Source organism: Zonotrichia albicollis, chromosome 5 (assembly GCF_047830755.1).
Source record: "Zonotrichia albicollis isolate bZonAlb1 chromosome 5, bZonAlb1.hap1, whole genome shotgun sequence".
Classification (NCBI taxonomy): domain Eukaryota; kingdom Metazoa; phylum Chordata; class Aves; order Passeriformes; family Passerellidae; genus Zonotrichia; species Zonotrichia albicollis.
In genome coordinates, this window is record NC_133823.1 from 5,812,858 (window position 1) to 5,825,691 (window position 12,834).

The window sequence follows — 12,834 nt, forward strand, 5'->3', positions numbered from 1 at the left end:
AGATGGCCAAGAAGCTTTTTTGGCTGCAGGAAAGACAAGCAGCAGCTTCCTTCAGAGCCTTCTGATTGTAAGGATTAAGTACCTTGGACTGACAAGGAGCAGGGATCCATTAATCCCACCCTTCACTAAGCATCTGGAATCAAAGTCCTGCAACCATTTAAACCCCCAAGTGCTCTGCATCCCTTCAGCACCTTAAAGTGGCTTTTTGGAGATTTATAGCAAATCTGAGAAAGGTGGGTGTGCACAAAGCAGAAATTTGGGGAAGCCTTGGTGGTGGGAGCTTGCTGGGAATGCTGCTGCATCCACTGGCCTCAAATGTTCACCTCCTCACCCCAAATCTCCTTGGATGGATGGATGGATGATGGATGGATGGATGGATGGATGGATGGATGGATGGATGGATGATGGACGGATGGATGATGGATGGATGATGGATGGATGATGGATGGAGGATGGATGGAGGATGGATGGATGGATGGATGGATGGATGGATGGATGGATGGATGATGGATGGATGGATGGATGATGGATGGATGGATGGATGATGGATGGATGGATGATGGATGGATGGATGATGGATGGATGGATGATGGACGGATGGATGGATGGATGGATGGATGGATGGATGGATGATGGATGGATGATGGATGGATGGATGATGGATGGATGATGGATGGATGGAGGATGGATGGATGATGGATGGATGGATGATGGATGGATGGAGGATGGATGGATGGATGGATGATGGATGGATGGATGGATGGATGGATGGATGGATGGATGGATGATGGATGATGGATGGATGATGGATGGATGATGGATGGATGGATGGATGGATGGATGATGGATGGATGATGGATGGATGGATGATGGATGGATGGAGGATGGATGGATGGATGGATGGATGGATGGATGGATGGATGATGGATGGATGAATGATGGATGGATGGATGATGGACGGATGATGGATGGATGGACGGATGATGGATGGATGGACGGATGATGGATGGATGGATGGATGGATGGATGGATGGATGGATGGACGGATGATGGATGGATGGATGGATGGATGATGGATGGATGATGGATGGATTGATGGATGGATGATGGATGGATGATGGATGGATGGATGATGGACGGATGATGGATGGATGGACGGATGATGGATGGATGGATGGATGGATGGATGGATGGATGGATGGATGGATGATGGATGGATGGATGGATGGATGGATGGATGGACGGATGATGGATGGATGGATGGATGGATGATGGATGGATGGATGGATGGATGGATGGATGGATGGAGGGAGGGATTTGGACACCAGGGCATGGCAGAGGTGCTGGCCAAGCCTCACCTTGAGGTGTTTGCTACCGTGTGACTTGCGCCCATCTTTCCTTCCTGAGGGTCTCTGATTGGCCACCGTCAGCAAGTGGCGTTGGTACACCAAGGCCTCCTTGAACTCCTCCTCAGTTTTGGTTTCCAGAAGCTTCTGCCGGAAGGTTATGTCTGAAAACATCGTGGCAAAGGTCCTGCCCACTTCTGTGGCCGTTTTGGTGCTTTTCTAAGCAGGAAAAAAAAAGACAGAAAAAGTGCTTGTAAAACCATGTAATTTCACTTCTGAAAGGTAAACCCCATAATTTATCCCTCTGAAGACGAACCTGCCCACCTCCCAGGATCCCAGAGAGACCTGAGGGAGGAGGGCACATGTGGAAGTTGGAAGTTGTTGCAGATGAGCACACATCCACAGCGGAATCCTCTGGAGGCACCACCACAGGTCCTGAGGCCCTGATTGATCTTTACTTGATCAACTTCCCAGAAACCAATCCAAAGCTGAATCATGCTGAGTGTGCATTTTATCCCTGCTTTCCCTTCAAGACAAGACAATCTCTGCTACTTAACATCACCTCAGCATTGCTGCTCCTGGGGTGGAAAGGCTTCTGCAGGTACTGATGTCTTATCTGAAAGACTGAGATTATTGTGCTCATCTGATTCCCATTTTCTGGGCATTAAAACTCAACTCATTTGGCCACTCTGGGGCAATTCTGGCAGCACAAGTGGAGGTTGAGAGCTCTCAGCTCAAGTAACCACTGGCACAGAGGAAAGGATGGGAAAAAACAGCTGAGAACACACACAAGGAGCTCTTGTCTGTCTTCACTAAATGATTGGAAGGGACAGGAGTCTTGCAGACATGAAAAAAGTGTTTATTTTCAGGATTTAATATTTCTGTGAGACACAGGCCTGATCTGTGAGGGTCCAGCTTCCAACAGAATCCAAGCTGCTTTCCTACTGCAAGAAATTAAATGCAAAGGGAAGAGTAAAGGAGGCTGAGGTCCCCCAGTCCCTGCACAAACCCACCAAATCCAAGCTCTCCAGGCCCTGACCTGCTCCTACTGTGGCCAGGACAGGTGAAATACTTGCCAAGACTAAATTACACAGAACCACATCTCATTAAAAGCTCCTTCTGATGCCAAGTTTTAACCCACCCACCTCTTCTACACTCTACACTTATCAGGCAGCAGCTACCAGAGACACCCAAACATTCCCCCAGCCCTGGAGAACCTCCAAGCTCCTCACTCTGCTGTGAAAAGAAGAGTGAGCATCTGTGATTGATCCCAATTGCTTCTCATGATTCACAACCGAACAGATGAACAATTTCTCCATGGACACAACCAAATAATTCAGTGTGGGTGACGCAGAAGCTCAGGCGTGGGTGGCACTGAGCTGGTCCCAGAGTCATTGCTAATGCTGTCCTTCCTCCATCACTCACATCATCCTCCTCTCTGCCATTTGCTCAGGAAAATTGTAACTGCCCCATCTTCCATTTGCTCCAAAAAAATTGTGGCTGCCCTACCCCTGAAGTGCTCAAGACCAGGTTGGGTGGGGCTTGGAGCAATCTGGGATAGTGGAAGGTGTCTCTGAACATGGCAGAAGTTGGAATGAGATTGTTTTAAATGCCCCTCCCAATCCAAACTATTCTGGGATTCTATCACCAGGAATGTCCCTTCAAACACTCACTAGGGCACATTCAATTTAAGTTTCCAGGGAGAGGTTTGGATTCAAGTGAAGGATTTTCCCTGAGACTTGCTTTTAGAGTCTGTGAACCAGCCTGGAATAGCCATCACAGAGAAGGCTCCACCTTTCACCTCTAAGTAGCAACAATCCTTGGGCTGGATGCTGCAAGGATTGCTTCAATATTCCCAATGCTCTTCCCATTTTTCCTTCACTAAGGAGATGAAAACTTTAGAGAGGATAGATATTTGCAGGAAAGCTCTTTTTTTTTTACCTTCCTCCATATTAGCAAGGCCAAGAATCTGGATTCCCAGCATAACAAATGCCCATTTTGTGGACTTTCCCCCCTTCCACTGAACATGATGCTGTCAGCAGGTTAATTATTTTAACTGCTGCACCAGAAATGCGCACTTGGGGCTGGCTCCACCAACCCATTTAAAATAAAAAAGCACATTGGCAAGTGCAAGCTCTGTTGGCCTCCATTCCCTTCCCTTAATTTGATGCTGACCATTGGAATTGCAAACTCTGGGGATCCCAGCGGATGCGGAGCCGCTGGTGAGGGCTTTGCACGTAGCTGGCCCCAGATAACAATGAGGGACAGATCCATGGAGCTGCACACAGCTCCAGGTGTTCTCCCTCCTGCTTTGCACAAGGAACATCAATATGTTTTCAGCCTGTTGGCTTCGAGGTCCATGCCAAAAGCAAGTTGGGAAAGACCTGCCAGAAATCCTGGGAAAGAAGGAAACACCAGGATTCCCATTTAAATGTGGGTGGTGGTGAAGGGGGGAGGAGACAGGCCAGAGCAGCAGGTGCCAAGGTCACACAGATAGCATTGAAGAGCAGGAAATTGAATCAGGACACATCCTGTCCCAGGAAAGGTCCTCAACCTCTCCAGCACCTCCCAGGAGCACAGACCCAGCAGCCCCAAGGTGTAAACAGCCAGCTGGAGTGTGAAAAGGTCTTGAGCTTTGAACCACTCAGCCATCAGCTGCAAGAACCACCTTGGTCAGGCCAGGGCTTTCTAGGAAGACAGGATGGTGATCCCCAATTAACCTTGATGCACCCCATGATATCAGAGTCAGACTTGGATGATCCTTGTGGGTCCCTTCCAACTCAGGATATTCTGATTGCAGTAAAAGTGTTCTACTGTGCCATTCTTGTCAACACCAAAGAACCTGAACTTGAGCAAGCTTTAACCTTGCTGTTTCAGGTGCTAAAAGCTCTGAACCCAAGGAGCCTCAGGGACAGGCTGGCCTTAAAAGCACCACAGCTCCCAGAAAGTCTCACCCTCACTGCAACAGAGCTCAAAAAAGAATCATCTTCCTCTTGGCTACATCACCTCCAGCTGCTGCAGCCACACGTGCAGAGTAAATGTCAGCCCCATCAGGGAAGTTTGTTGGGAAACAACCCAGACCTTTGCCCTGGGGCACCAGCTGTAGGCTCACAAGGGCCTTTCAAAAGCTTGGCTTTAGCAAGGAACTGCATTTCTTACTTCTAAAAATAGCAGCTCCAGCTGGAGAGGGGAATCCAGGGAGTGTTAAGGGCATCCCAGGTGTTTATGGGGACCACAGAGTGTTCTCCTCCCCATCAGGATACAGGCCATGAGACAAGGACACAGCCCACCAATCCACCCCTCACCAACAGCACAAATCATCTTGACAGCTGCTGAGAAGACCTCAGGCCTTTTCACATCCCCTTGTGTTTTAAAAACAAACCAATAAATGTTTAAAAACATTTATTAACCCTCGGAGGAGCCCAAGGAACAACAAACTCAGGAGAAACTGCTGAAATTATGGAGCAAGAAGAGCAAAACTCACCATTTTGGGAGGAGCCAGGACCAGTATGACAAATCTGACTTCACAGGAGTTCTCCCCCCAGTTCTGAGGCCTCTCCAGGCGGCTGATGCAAACGTGACGTCGCTGAAGGGACTTTATAGTGCAACTGTGGGGAAAAGGGGATTGTCAGACTGGGCCCCACAACTCCAGGCATGATCTCCCCTGGTGCACAAGGTATAAAAACACATTTCACCTTTGAGAAACACATTATGATGTTGGTTGAAGACATCTGAAGTCTTAAACTTAGTTACTATCAGCCCAATTCTGCTCCCTTTTGTACAATTTGACATCTATGTTTTGATGGGAAATACTTTTCAAGATTTCAAGGTGTATTCTGCCTTTTCCTCCAGCTGCTTTTTAACAGCCAAAAAAACAAATGACAGAGAGCACAACACACTGAGTACCTGCAGAGCTACAGAAGTGTCTACACACACACACACAAAAAAAAAAAGCCTCTTATGAAAAACCACCTGCATTATTGGAAAGCAGATTACATTTCATTTCACCTGATCTCCCAAGGTGCTTCTGGAAACACTAAGGCAAAATGCCAAGCCAATGTACTCCCACTTCTGCCTCAGGCAGATCTCTCTGTTGTAATGGCTTTCCCCATTTGCTCCCAGCTGTTGTTTTCCACTTTCTGGCTCCCAAGTGTTAAAGAAACCAGGCTGACCTCCCTGCTCAAGAACCACAGAGATGGGATTAGTGCTTGGAGGGAAATCCTTGGCTGTGATCCAGGGGCTGGGATGGATGTTTGACTTCCAGAACCAAGACTAACAAAGAAAGTTGTGTGGAATAAACACAGGGATCATCTCCAGAGGCTGTGAAAGATCAGGTTTGTCTCCACCTCAGGATATTTAACCAGAGCTGGGACCTGTTTAGCTGCCACTTTGCCTGCTGGAAAATTTTGGGGTTTGCTTCAGGGGTAGCAAGTGAGTAATGTCAGCCTGGCATTCAGCTCTCCTGTTCCCTTTAAAGCCACCAACCACTTCCCAACCCTTCTGTAAACCACTGGTGGAAAATGCACACAGGGTTTGCCTACAGACACCTGGAAGAGGTACGGAAGTGTTTTCCTGCCTCCTACTCCCCTCCTTTTACCTGGTTCAAAGTTATTTCAGCTGCTTGCTCCCTTTTGTTCATCTAACAAGCACCTAATACAGCCCTCCAACAGGAATATTTATTTCTCTAATTTCTCTTCCATAATCCATCTTGTTTCTTTGTTTTTGAGATGTATTCTCACCCCCATGCACCCTGAGGGCTGTTCCATTAACAAGATCTTCAGCTGGAGATGTCCTGGTCTGGACTACGTCAGATTTTCTATCAAGTTCTTCAATATTTGCATTTAAAAAAAATTAAAAATCACACCATCAAGTATTTTCTTACTGAGTTTGACTTCCTGATCTCAAACTGGAAGCAGCCTGCTTCTACAAATTAATCTCATACAGACACTTGTCTGAGAGCAAGCAAACAGCTTAATTAGAACAATACAGGGCATGAGAAAGATGACACTGGTTCATTTATTTCCTAACTTCCCTTCACCACAGCCTCTTGTTCTTTTTGTACTTGAATCAGCTTTGCAAGAGAGAAAGATCAAGGCAGGTCCTAAGGTGAGGAATAAATATCTTTTGAAGTAATTGAAGATAGAGTGCAAGCAACACTTGTTTTCACAACCAAAGCCAAGCCCCTGGTTGCAATCCAGCTGTGGCTGGACTGTAGACAAGTCTCCTTGTGTTACAGCTCAACAAGCCAGAGGGGACATGAACTCCGGGCTTTGGACCAACTGGAGAACCTTCAAGTGGCCCAACACCTTCAGTTCTGCCACCTTCACCCACCTGGTCACCAGCAGTGAATGATTACTGAAAGCATTAACATTAATTCTGAGCTCAGCTCTCAGCATTTGCACACCTCAGCTGCTGAGCTTGATGCCTTGTGAAGGCTTACCCAGAACAGAGGTTAGAGCTAAACAATAAAGTAAGGATTTATTAAAAGACCTCAATGGATCTACCTTGGGCAGCACAAGAGCCCAGCCAGGGCTGCACCCAAGATGAACCAAAATGGTCACAAAATGGACAACTGGTCATGGGGTCTCTCACTTTTATAAGTTCTGCTCCATTTGCATCTTGGAGTTGTCCAATTCCAGCTTTAGCCCATGCAGTCCCATCCTGATTGTTTTTCTCTCTTCAGCCCATGTTGTTTGTAATTTTGGGCCTGAGATTTGGATCATTTGTCCTTGGTGCCCAGCTGGAGCAGGAATTGTTTTGTCTCCCTGCTCTGTGCACAGAGCTCACCATCCCCTCATATAAAGCCCAGACCCACACACTAAAGCAGCACAGAATCTGAAAAATATAAAAACCAAAACCTGAGGCATCAAGCTCATCAATTAATCTGTTTTAGAAATGAAGCTTTGCTGGGCATTTTGGACATAATTTCTATCCCAGCCATGGCCAGCAGCAGCAGGTATCAGCACCTGTGGCTCACAGGGCTGTATCAACAATTTATTAACCCTTGGAGGAGCCAAGGGTTAATAAATTCAATACCAACAATTCCCACTCACCTTTCCTTCCCTGCCATGTGCACCAGGCATGACCTGACCAAGCAAGAAACCACTCAAGTACAAAGCAATCTGGAAAAGCCTATTATACAGTGCAATAACAAAGCAAGCCACAAGTTCTGGAGTTTTCTTTCTCCCTGGAGTGACAGGGTTATGTTTCATCTCCATGAACTGTCTCCAGAGCTGTGTTTTGCAGGGACAGGAGTCCTGCCAGCAGCGCCAAATCCCACTTCAGCTCAAGAGCTTCCTGGGTAGGTACAGAGGGAAAACTGGACTGTAAAAAACTGAGCTTTGCTATTGGGTCTCTCTCACATCAAAGATCATTTTCATGGCAGCCACCAAAAATTTGTGTTTCCCTAAGTCAGGAGTTCACTGTTTTCTCAAGCTGGGGAAAGAGGATCGACAGCATTGAAAGATTTCACACAGTGGAACTGACATTGACAAGACACCAAGAAATTCACTGTCATTATCAACCCTTTTCATCTCAAATAGTTTTATCCAGAGGGCTGGAGTTTGAGGTTTCTCACACTTCTGAGAGTCTTCTCCAGCTCCTCTGTAAAGAACTCTATGGACACTGACACATGGCTCTAAATCCCAATATCACACCAGCAAAATTGAGAATTTCTAACACTTAGGTCAATGTACAAATAATTTAGATCAATAACACCTTTGCAAATCAGGCTGGAGTTGATTTAGTGAGGACAAACCTGATTAAAACCAGATTTAAACAGGTGCCACAGAGAAGATGGGATGTACCTGAGCCTGGCTGCATGGAGGGAGGAACAGTGCAGAACGCAGCCTCATCTCAGTCTGCTCTCCCTCTGTTACATCCATAAATTTGGGGAAAAATGATGTTTCAATACTTCCAGTTCAAGGCCAAGTCACTCCTGCCCATGCATCATTCAGCAGCTCAAGCTCTTCTTCAAATTTAAGCAATTATATAGCTGACTCAAATCCTATTCCCTGGTGTAGCACTTACAGCTCCCACTTTTGTTTTAATTCCAGAATCCACATACAAATACAATACAAACCAAAACTGCAGTCCCAACTAGAATTGTGCAAATATTTGTAAAAGACACAAAAAAATAAAGTTCCTTGGTTTACATGGAGAAATCCCAAGCCAAGCAAGACTGCAGGTAAAAGTCAGCACAGCTCAGGCCAAGAAGAAAGTCACTTTCAACATGAAACAAGTTTTTTTTTAAAGTAGAACCTAAATTCCCACTAAAAAAAAAAAATGCAGGAGGGTAAATAGCCCCAAAAAACTGAGAAATAGCAAGACATTTTCAGCCGACTCCAAATCAAGTCTGGTTTGGTCAAAGCCTCCAAGTTCCTTTTTGGTTTGACTTGAGCTACATTTGATTCTCCCTTGGTTTGGCCAGAAAGCTGAAAAAATCTATTTTCACCCAGTATTAGTCAGCCCAGGAAATGCTGGACTATGATTTAATGAGATGCCAGGTTGTGTTCTCAGCAGTTTTATCTTGATCCCCCAATAATTGAGCTTGTAAAAAGGGCATTGAAATGATAGCACAAATTCTGCTTCCCTGTGCTCCTCTCTGCCTCTGGTGGTGCTGAGGGTGGCACTGGGATGGTGAGAACTGGCAGAGCTCCACCAAAATCCCAGATCCACCGAGTCCCACGTGCCCCAGGCCTGCCCCACACCCAAGATGTTATCAGAGTAATAACACATTGCTCAAGCAAATCATAAAAAGGGTCAAATTATGGAGACCTAAGAGAAACAGAAACCCTCTTTTAAAAGGGCAAGAAAGGAAGTTAATTCAGAAACAAATTATCCCTTGCAGTATGAAAAAGTGCCCAGCAGAGGTAATCAGCCAGCCAGCCTTTTCCTGTCCCCACACAGAACAACAATGACACTTCTTGTTCTCAACCACTGCCAATAAATCTTCCTTTGCTGAGCAGCTCCAGGCACCAGCGTGGAGAAAGCAGGATCTGCAAGTGAGGAATGAAGCTGTGGCCAGGCCAGGCAGCTCACCCAGAGCTTGGCACAGGCTGGTCCCAGCCACAACACCCCCACTCCAGGCTGGGAGTCCTTCTGGCCTGGGAAATGCACCTTGCTGGGCTCCAGGAGACTCATCCTCTCCAGGGGGAAGGATCTCCTCCAGCTCAGTGAGTACTGAGAATTCTATTCCATCACACAGCACCTGCAGGAGCTCTCCAGCACCACCTGGGATGGCCCAGCATGGAGGGAGAGGCCCTAAAAAGAAAATTAATTGGTTCTCTGAATTCAAAGAACCCTTGCCAGATGTTGGCTGTGGCACTGGGGCTGTCACTGTGATATTTTCTGAAAAATCCCTTTGCCAGCATTTCTTCTCCTGGGAAGATGAGAATGCTCAGAGAAAAAAAAAAGAATATTATCTCATTTGCTTCTCCCTGTTTTGCTGCTTTGGAATGTGGCTGGAGATTGTTTACCAACAGGTGCATGTTTGATTGGTTTCATGTGATTTGCTTTTAATTAATGACCAATCACCATCAGCTCTGTCAGACTCTGAGGAGTCAGTCATGAGTTTTTCATTATCATTCTTGTTAAGACTTCTGTCTGTATCCTTTCTCTTTCTTTAATATAGTTTTAGTATATACTATACAATACTATACAATACTATACAATACTATACAATACTATACAATACTACACTATAATATAATATAATATAATATAATATAATATAATATAATATAATATAATATAATATAATATAATATAATATAATATAATATAATATAATATAATATAACATAATATAATAATAATAATGTAGCCTTCTAAGATTCAGATTCTCAATTCCTCCTTTGTCCTGGGGACCTCCCAAACTCAACACTGGGGCCATGGTTTGGAGGTGAACACGGTGGTGCTGCATTAAGGATTGGACTTTTCCAACCTTCCTGATTCTATAGGGAGACTTCTCACCCCTGGTCAGACCCTGCAGGTAGCAAAACAAGCCATCTTTCTTCTTCAGGGCCCAAATTCCTAATGCAGAGGTTGAATTTGATGTTTTCTTTACATAAAACAGCACCTGCAAAAGCTTCAGCTCTCCAGCATAATCTGGGAAAAATCAAAAAGGGTGGAGAGGCCCTTAAAAAATTGTATGGTTCTCTGAGCCCAAAGAACACTTGAGAGATGATGGTTGTAAATTCTGGAGAAGAGGCTCTTGCTTACAAGGCTCCAAATCTTGTAATCATCCCTCTAAATGAAAATATTTGTTTTAAGCAGTCCAACTGTTTTAATTTCCCATTCTGCCCTTTAAAAGAACAATCTGAGGAAGAGACAGCAAGTGAAGCATCTCTATTTGCAATCTATTCAACAGCTAAATCAGAGACAGTGTGACTCTTCTAGAAACCCACAGACCTCTGGGTCTGGAAAAATCCTTAAACACATGAAATGGACAGGCATTAGTTCTGTTGAGAGTCACATCTTTCACCACAACACATTAAATTTGGGATCTAACTCCTCAAATTTTGATTATCTCAACAGCAGCCTTGCTGGTTATTCAATATCATCTCACAATACCTATTTTTGAGAGGCTACCTGGGTTTTTCTGTGTTAAACTCCTCCACAGGAGTCACTGCCATGACAGGCTGCATCAAAGGCAGAAATTCTATAGCAACACAGAGCACACAAACCACTGAACCACTCTTTGCTTGCAGAGAGGCTTTTTTCCCTCTGCTCTGCCTGTTAAAAGAGCTTTAGGAAATCACTTTAATGCCCAGTTCATGTGCCTTAGCAATCCAGCCAGAAATGGCTCTACAACTACTCCATCGTGACCATGGAGCAGCTTGATTTCACATTTTTCTAAGGATTCAGCTCTGTAAATCAGCAGTTATATCAATCTGCTGGCAGGGAGAACACAGCCTGGAAGCTGGGATGCCTGGGGAGTTCCATCAGCTCAGGGATATTTATTCCACAACCCACTGAGATGATGTTTTACCTCGCAGGACATGAGGGAGAAAAATCCACCAGCACCCAGTTAAGCCATTTTAAAATCATATATCCTTCACTCCAAGAGCAAAAAAATTAAAAATCAGGCATGTTCATCTTCATTTGTCAGGCAGTTAAAGAAGGAGAGGGGTGTGACAGGACTTGGCTTGGGATAGAGTCAACTCTTCATGGGATTTCTAGGGGAGGGGTTTCTTGGCCTTTTTGAGGCATAAAACTGCAACACCAAAACTAGCAGCTCCCACTGGATCTTCTTGCCCATTTATCCCATGGAAAACATCCAGTTTATCCCTCTGTGCTGGGACCATGGCAGGTCTGGGTGCTTCAGGGGAGCTTTAATCATTCCATGCTGCAGCTCCTGCCAGCAGCTGAGCTTCCTCACTTAAATAACTGAGGAAAACAGTCCAGCACTCCCCAGTCTGGGACAGAAATCCCTCATCCCAGGTTGTCCAAAGAAACAACAGCCCAGAGAAGTAGAGATGAGATCTCTGGGCAGTTTGGGTGTTCCTGTTCTGGCAAATGCTGAAATAGGAGTAAAAAAGAGTTGTGTCCATGGTTTCAAAGGTATGAGATGTTGTCCTGGGCTGATGGAGCTCATCTATAACTCTCAAGATTTGCTTTCTAGTTAGGAAGTGACTATGTACACAAACAGAAACTTCATTCTTCCAGAGCTGGACCCTGGGGCATGAAAGGCTTTGATACTCTCAGCTCTCATTTTAACTGAAGAATCCCAAGTTTTCCATACGCTGATGCATCCTGGTATGGCCTCAGCAAGATCAGGTTTTCGTCATTCCTGACAAATCCACCCCTAAGACCTGCAGTGAATCAGAATTCAGTTGTTTTTCTGGACTTCACAGGAACATTGAAACCTTGAGATCTTCAATTCCTCAAGGGTTTGTTCTGCCCTGTGGCTGAAGCCCAGCTCCATATGGAATGTCTGACCTTGCTGGAGCTTCCCTAGACCTGAAACCATCAGGAAAGCACCAAATCCAACAGAAGCAGAACGATTATCTCTACCCCAGGTTTTCCCCACTGCTCTTTTCAGGGAGGATAAATCTGATAAGAAATAAGAGCCTTCTTTCCAGCACAAAGGAGAGGGAAACACATTTTTGTCTTCATTAGGAATGTTCTTCTGCAGCCAGGCTCTGCACAACCCGGTGAATATCCTACACAATTCCTTCCTTTCTCACCCCTAACTAATTTCAGATGTTAATATTCCCTCTCATCATCTATGCAGAAGCAACACCACCAAAACCTTATCTCTGAGCTGTTCCTCCTCATTAATATAATCTTATTATATCAATTTTATCTCATCCACCAGGAATTAAAAGTTGGTTAATGTGCACCAACCCAGAAGTGCTAATTTAAAATTTAGCAAAGGGTATAGACCAAATTCAAGGATAAAGAATAGCAGATATCTTAAAGGTTCTTCCCACTCATATGGAAAATTTTTTCATCAACAAATTCCTTTTACTTCAGAGGTTTGGAA

At 45.0% G+C, this 12,834-nt stretch overlaps 1 protein-coding gene across 6 annotated transcripts in view; it reads right to left on the reverse strand.

Annotated features, from left to right (window-relative positions):
* The window catches only part of SLC4A11 (solute carrier family 4 member 11), a 99,242-nt gene that overhangs the window by 38,825 nt on the left and 47,583 nt on the right, over positions 1 to 12,834 (reverse strand). For all 6 annotated transcript variants that reach the window (XM_074540573.1, XM_026798113.2, XM_014272904.3 and 3 more), the window contains exons 7-8: positions 4,831 to 4,954; positions 1,359 to 1,565 (exon numbers count right to left, since the gene is read on the reverse strand). In XM_074540573.1, coding sequence (XP_074396674.1) covers positions 1,359 to 1,565; positions 4,831 to 4,954 — 331 coding nt within the window. The remainder of the gene's footprint in view (positions 1 to 1,358; positions 1,566 to 4,830; positions 4,955 to 12,834) is intronic.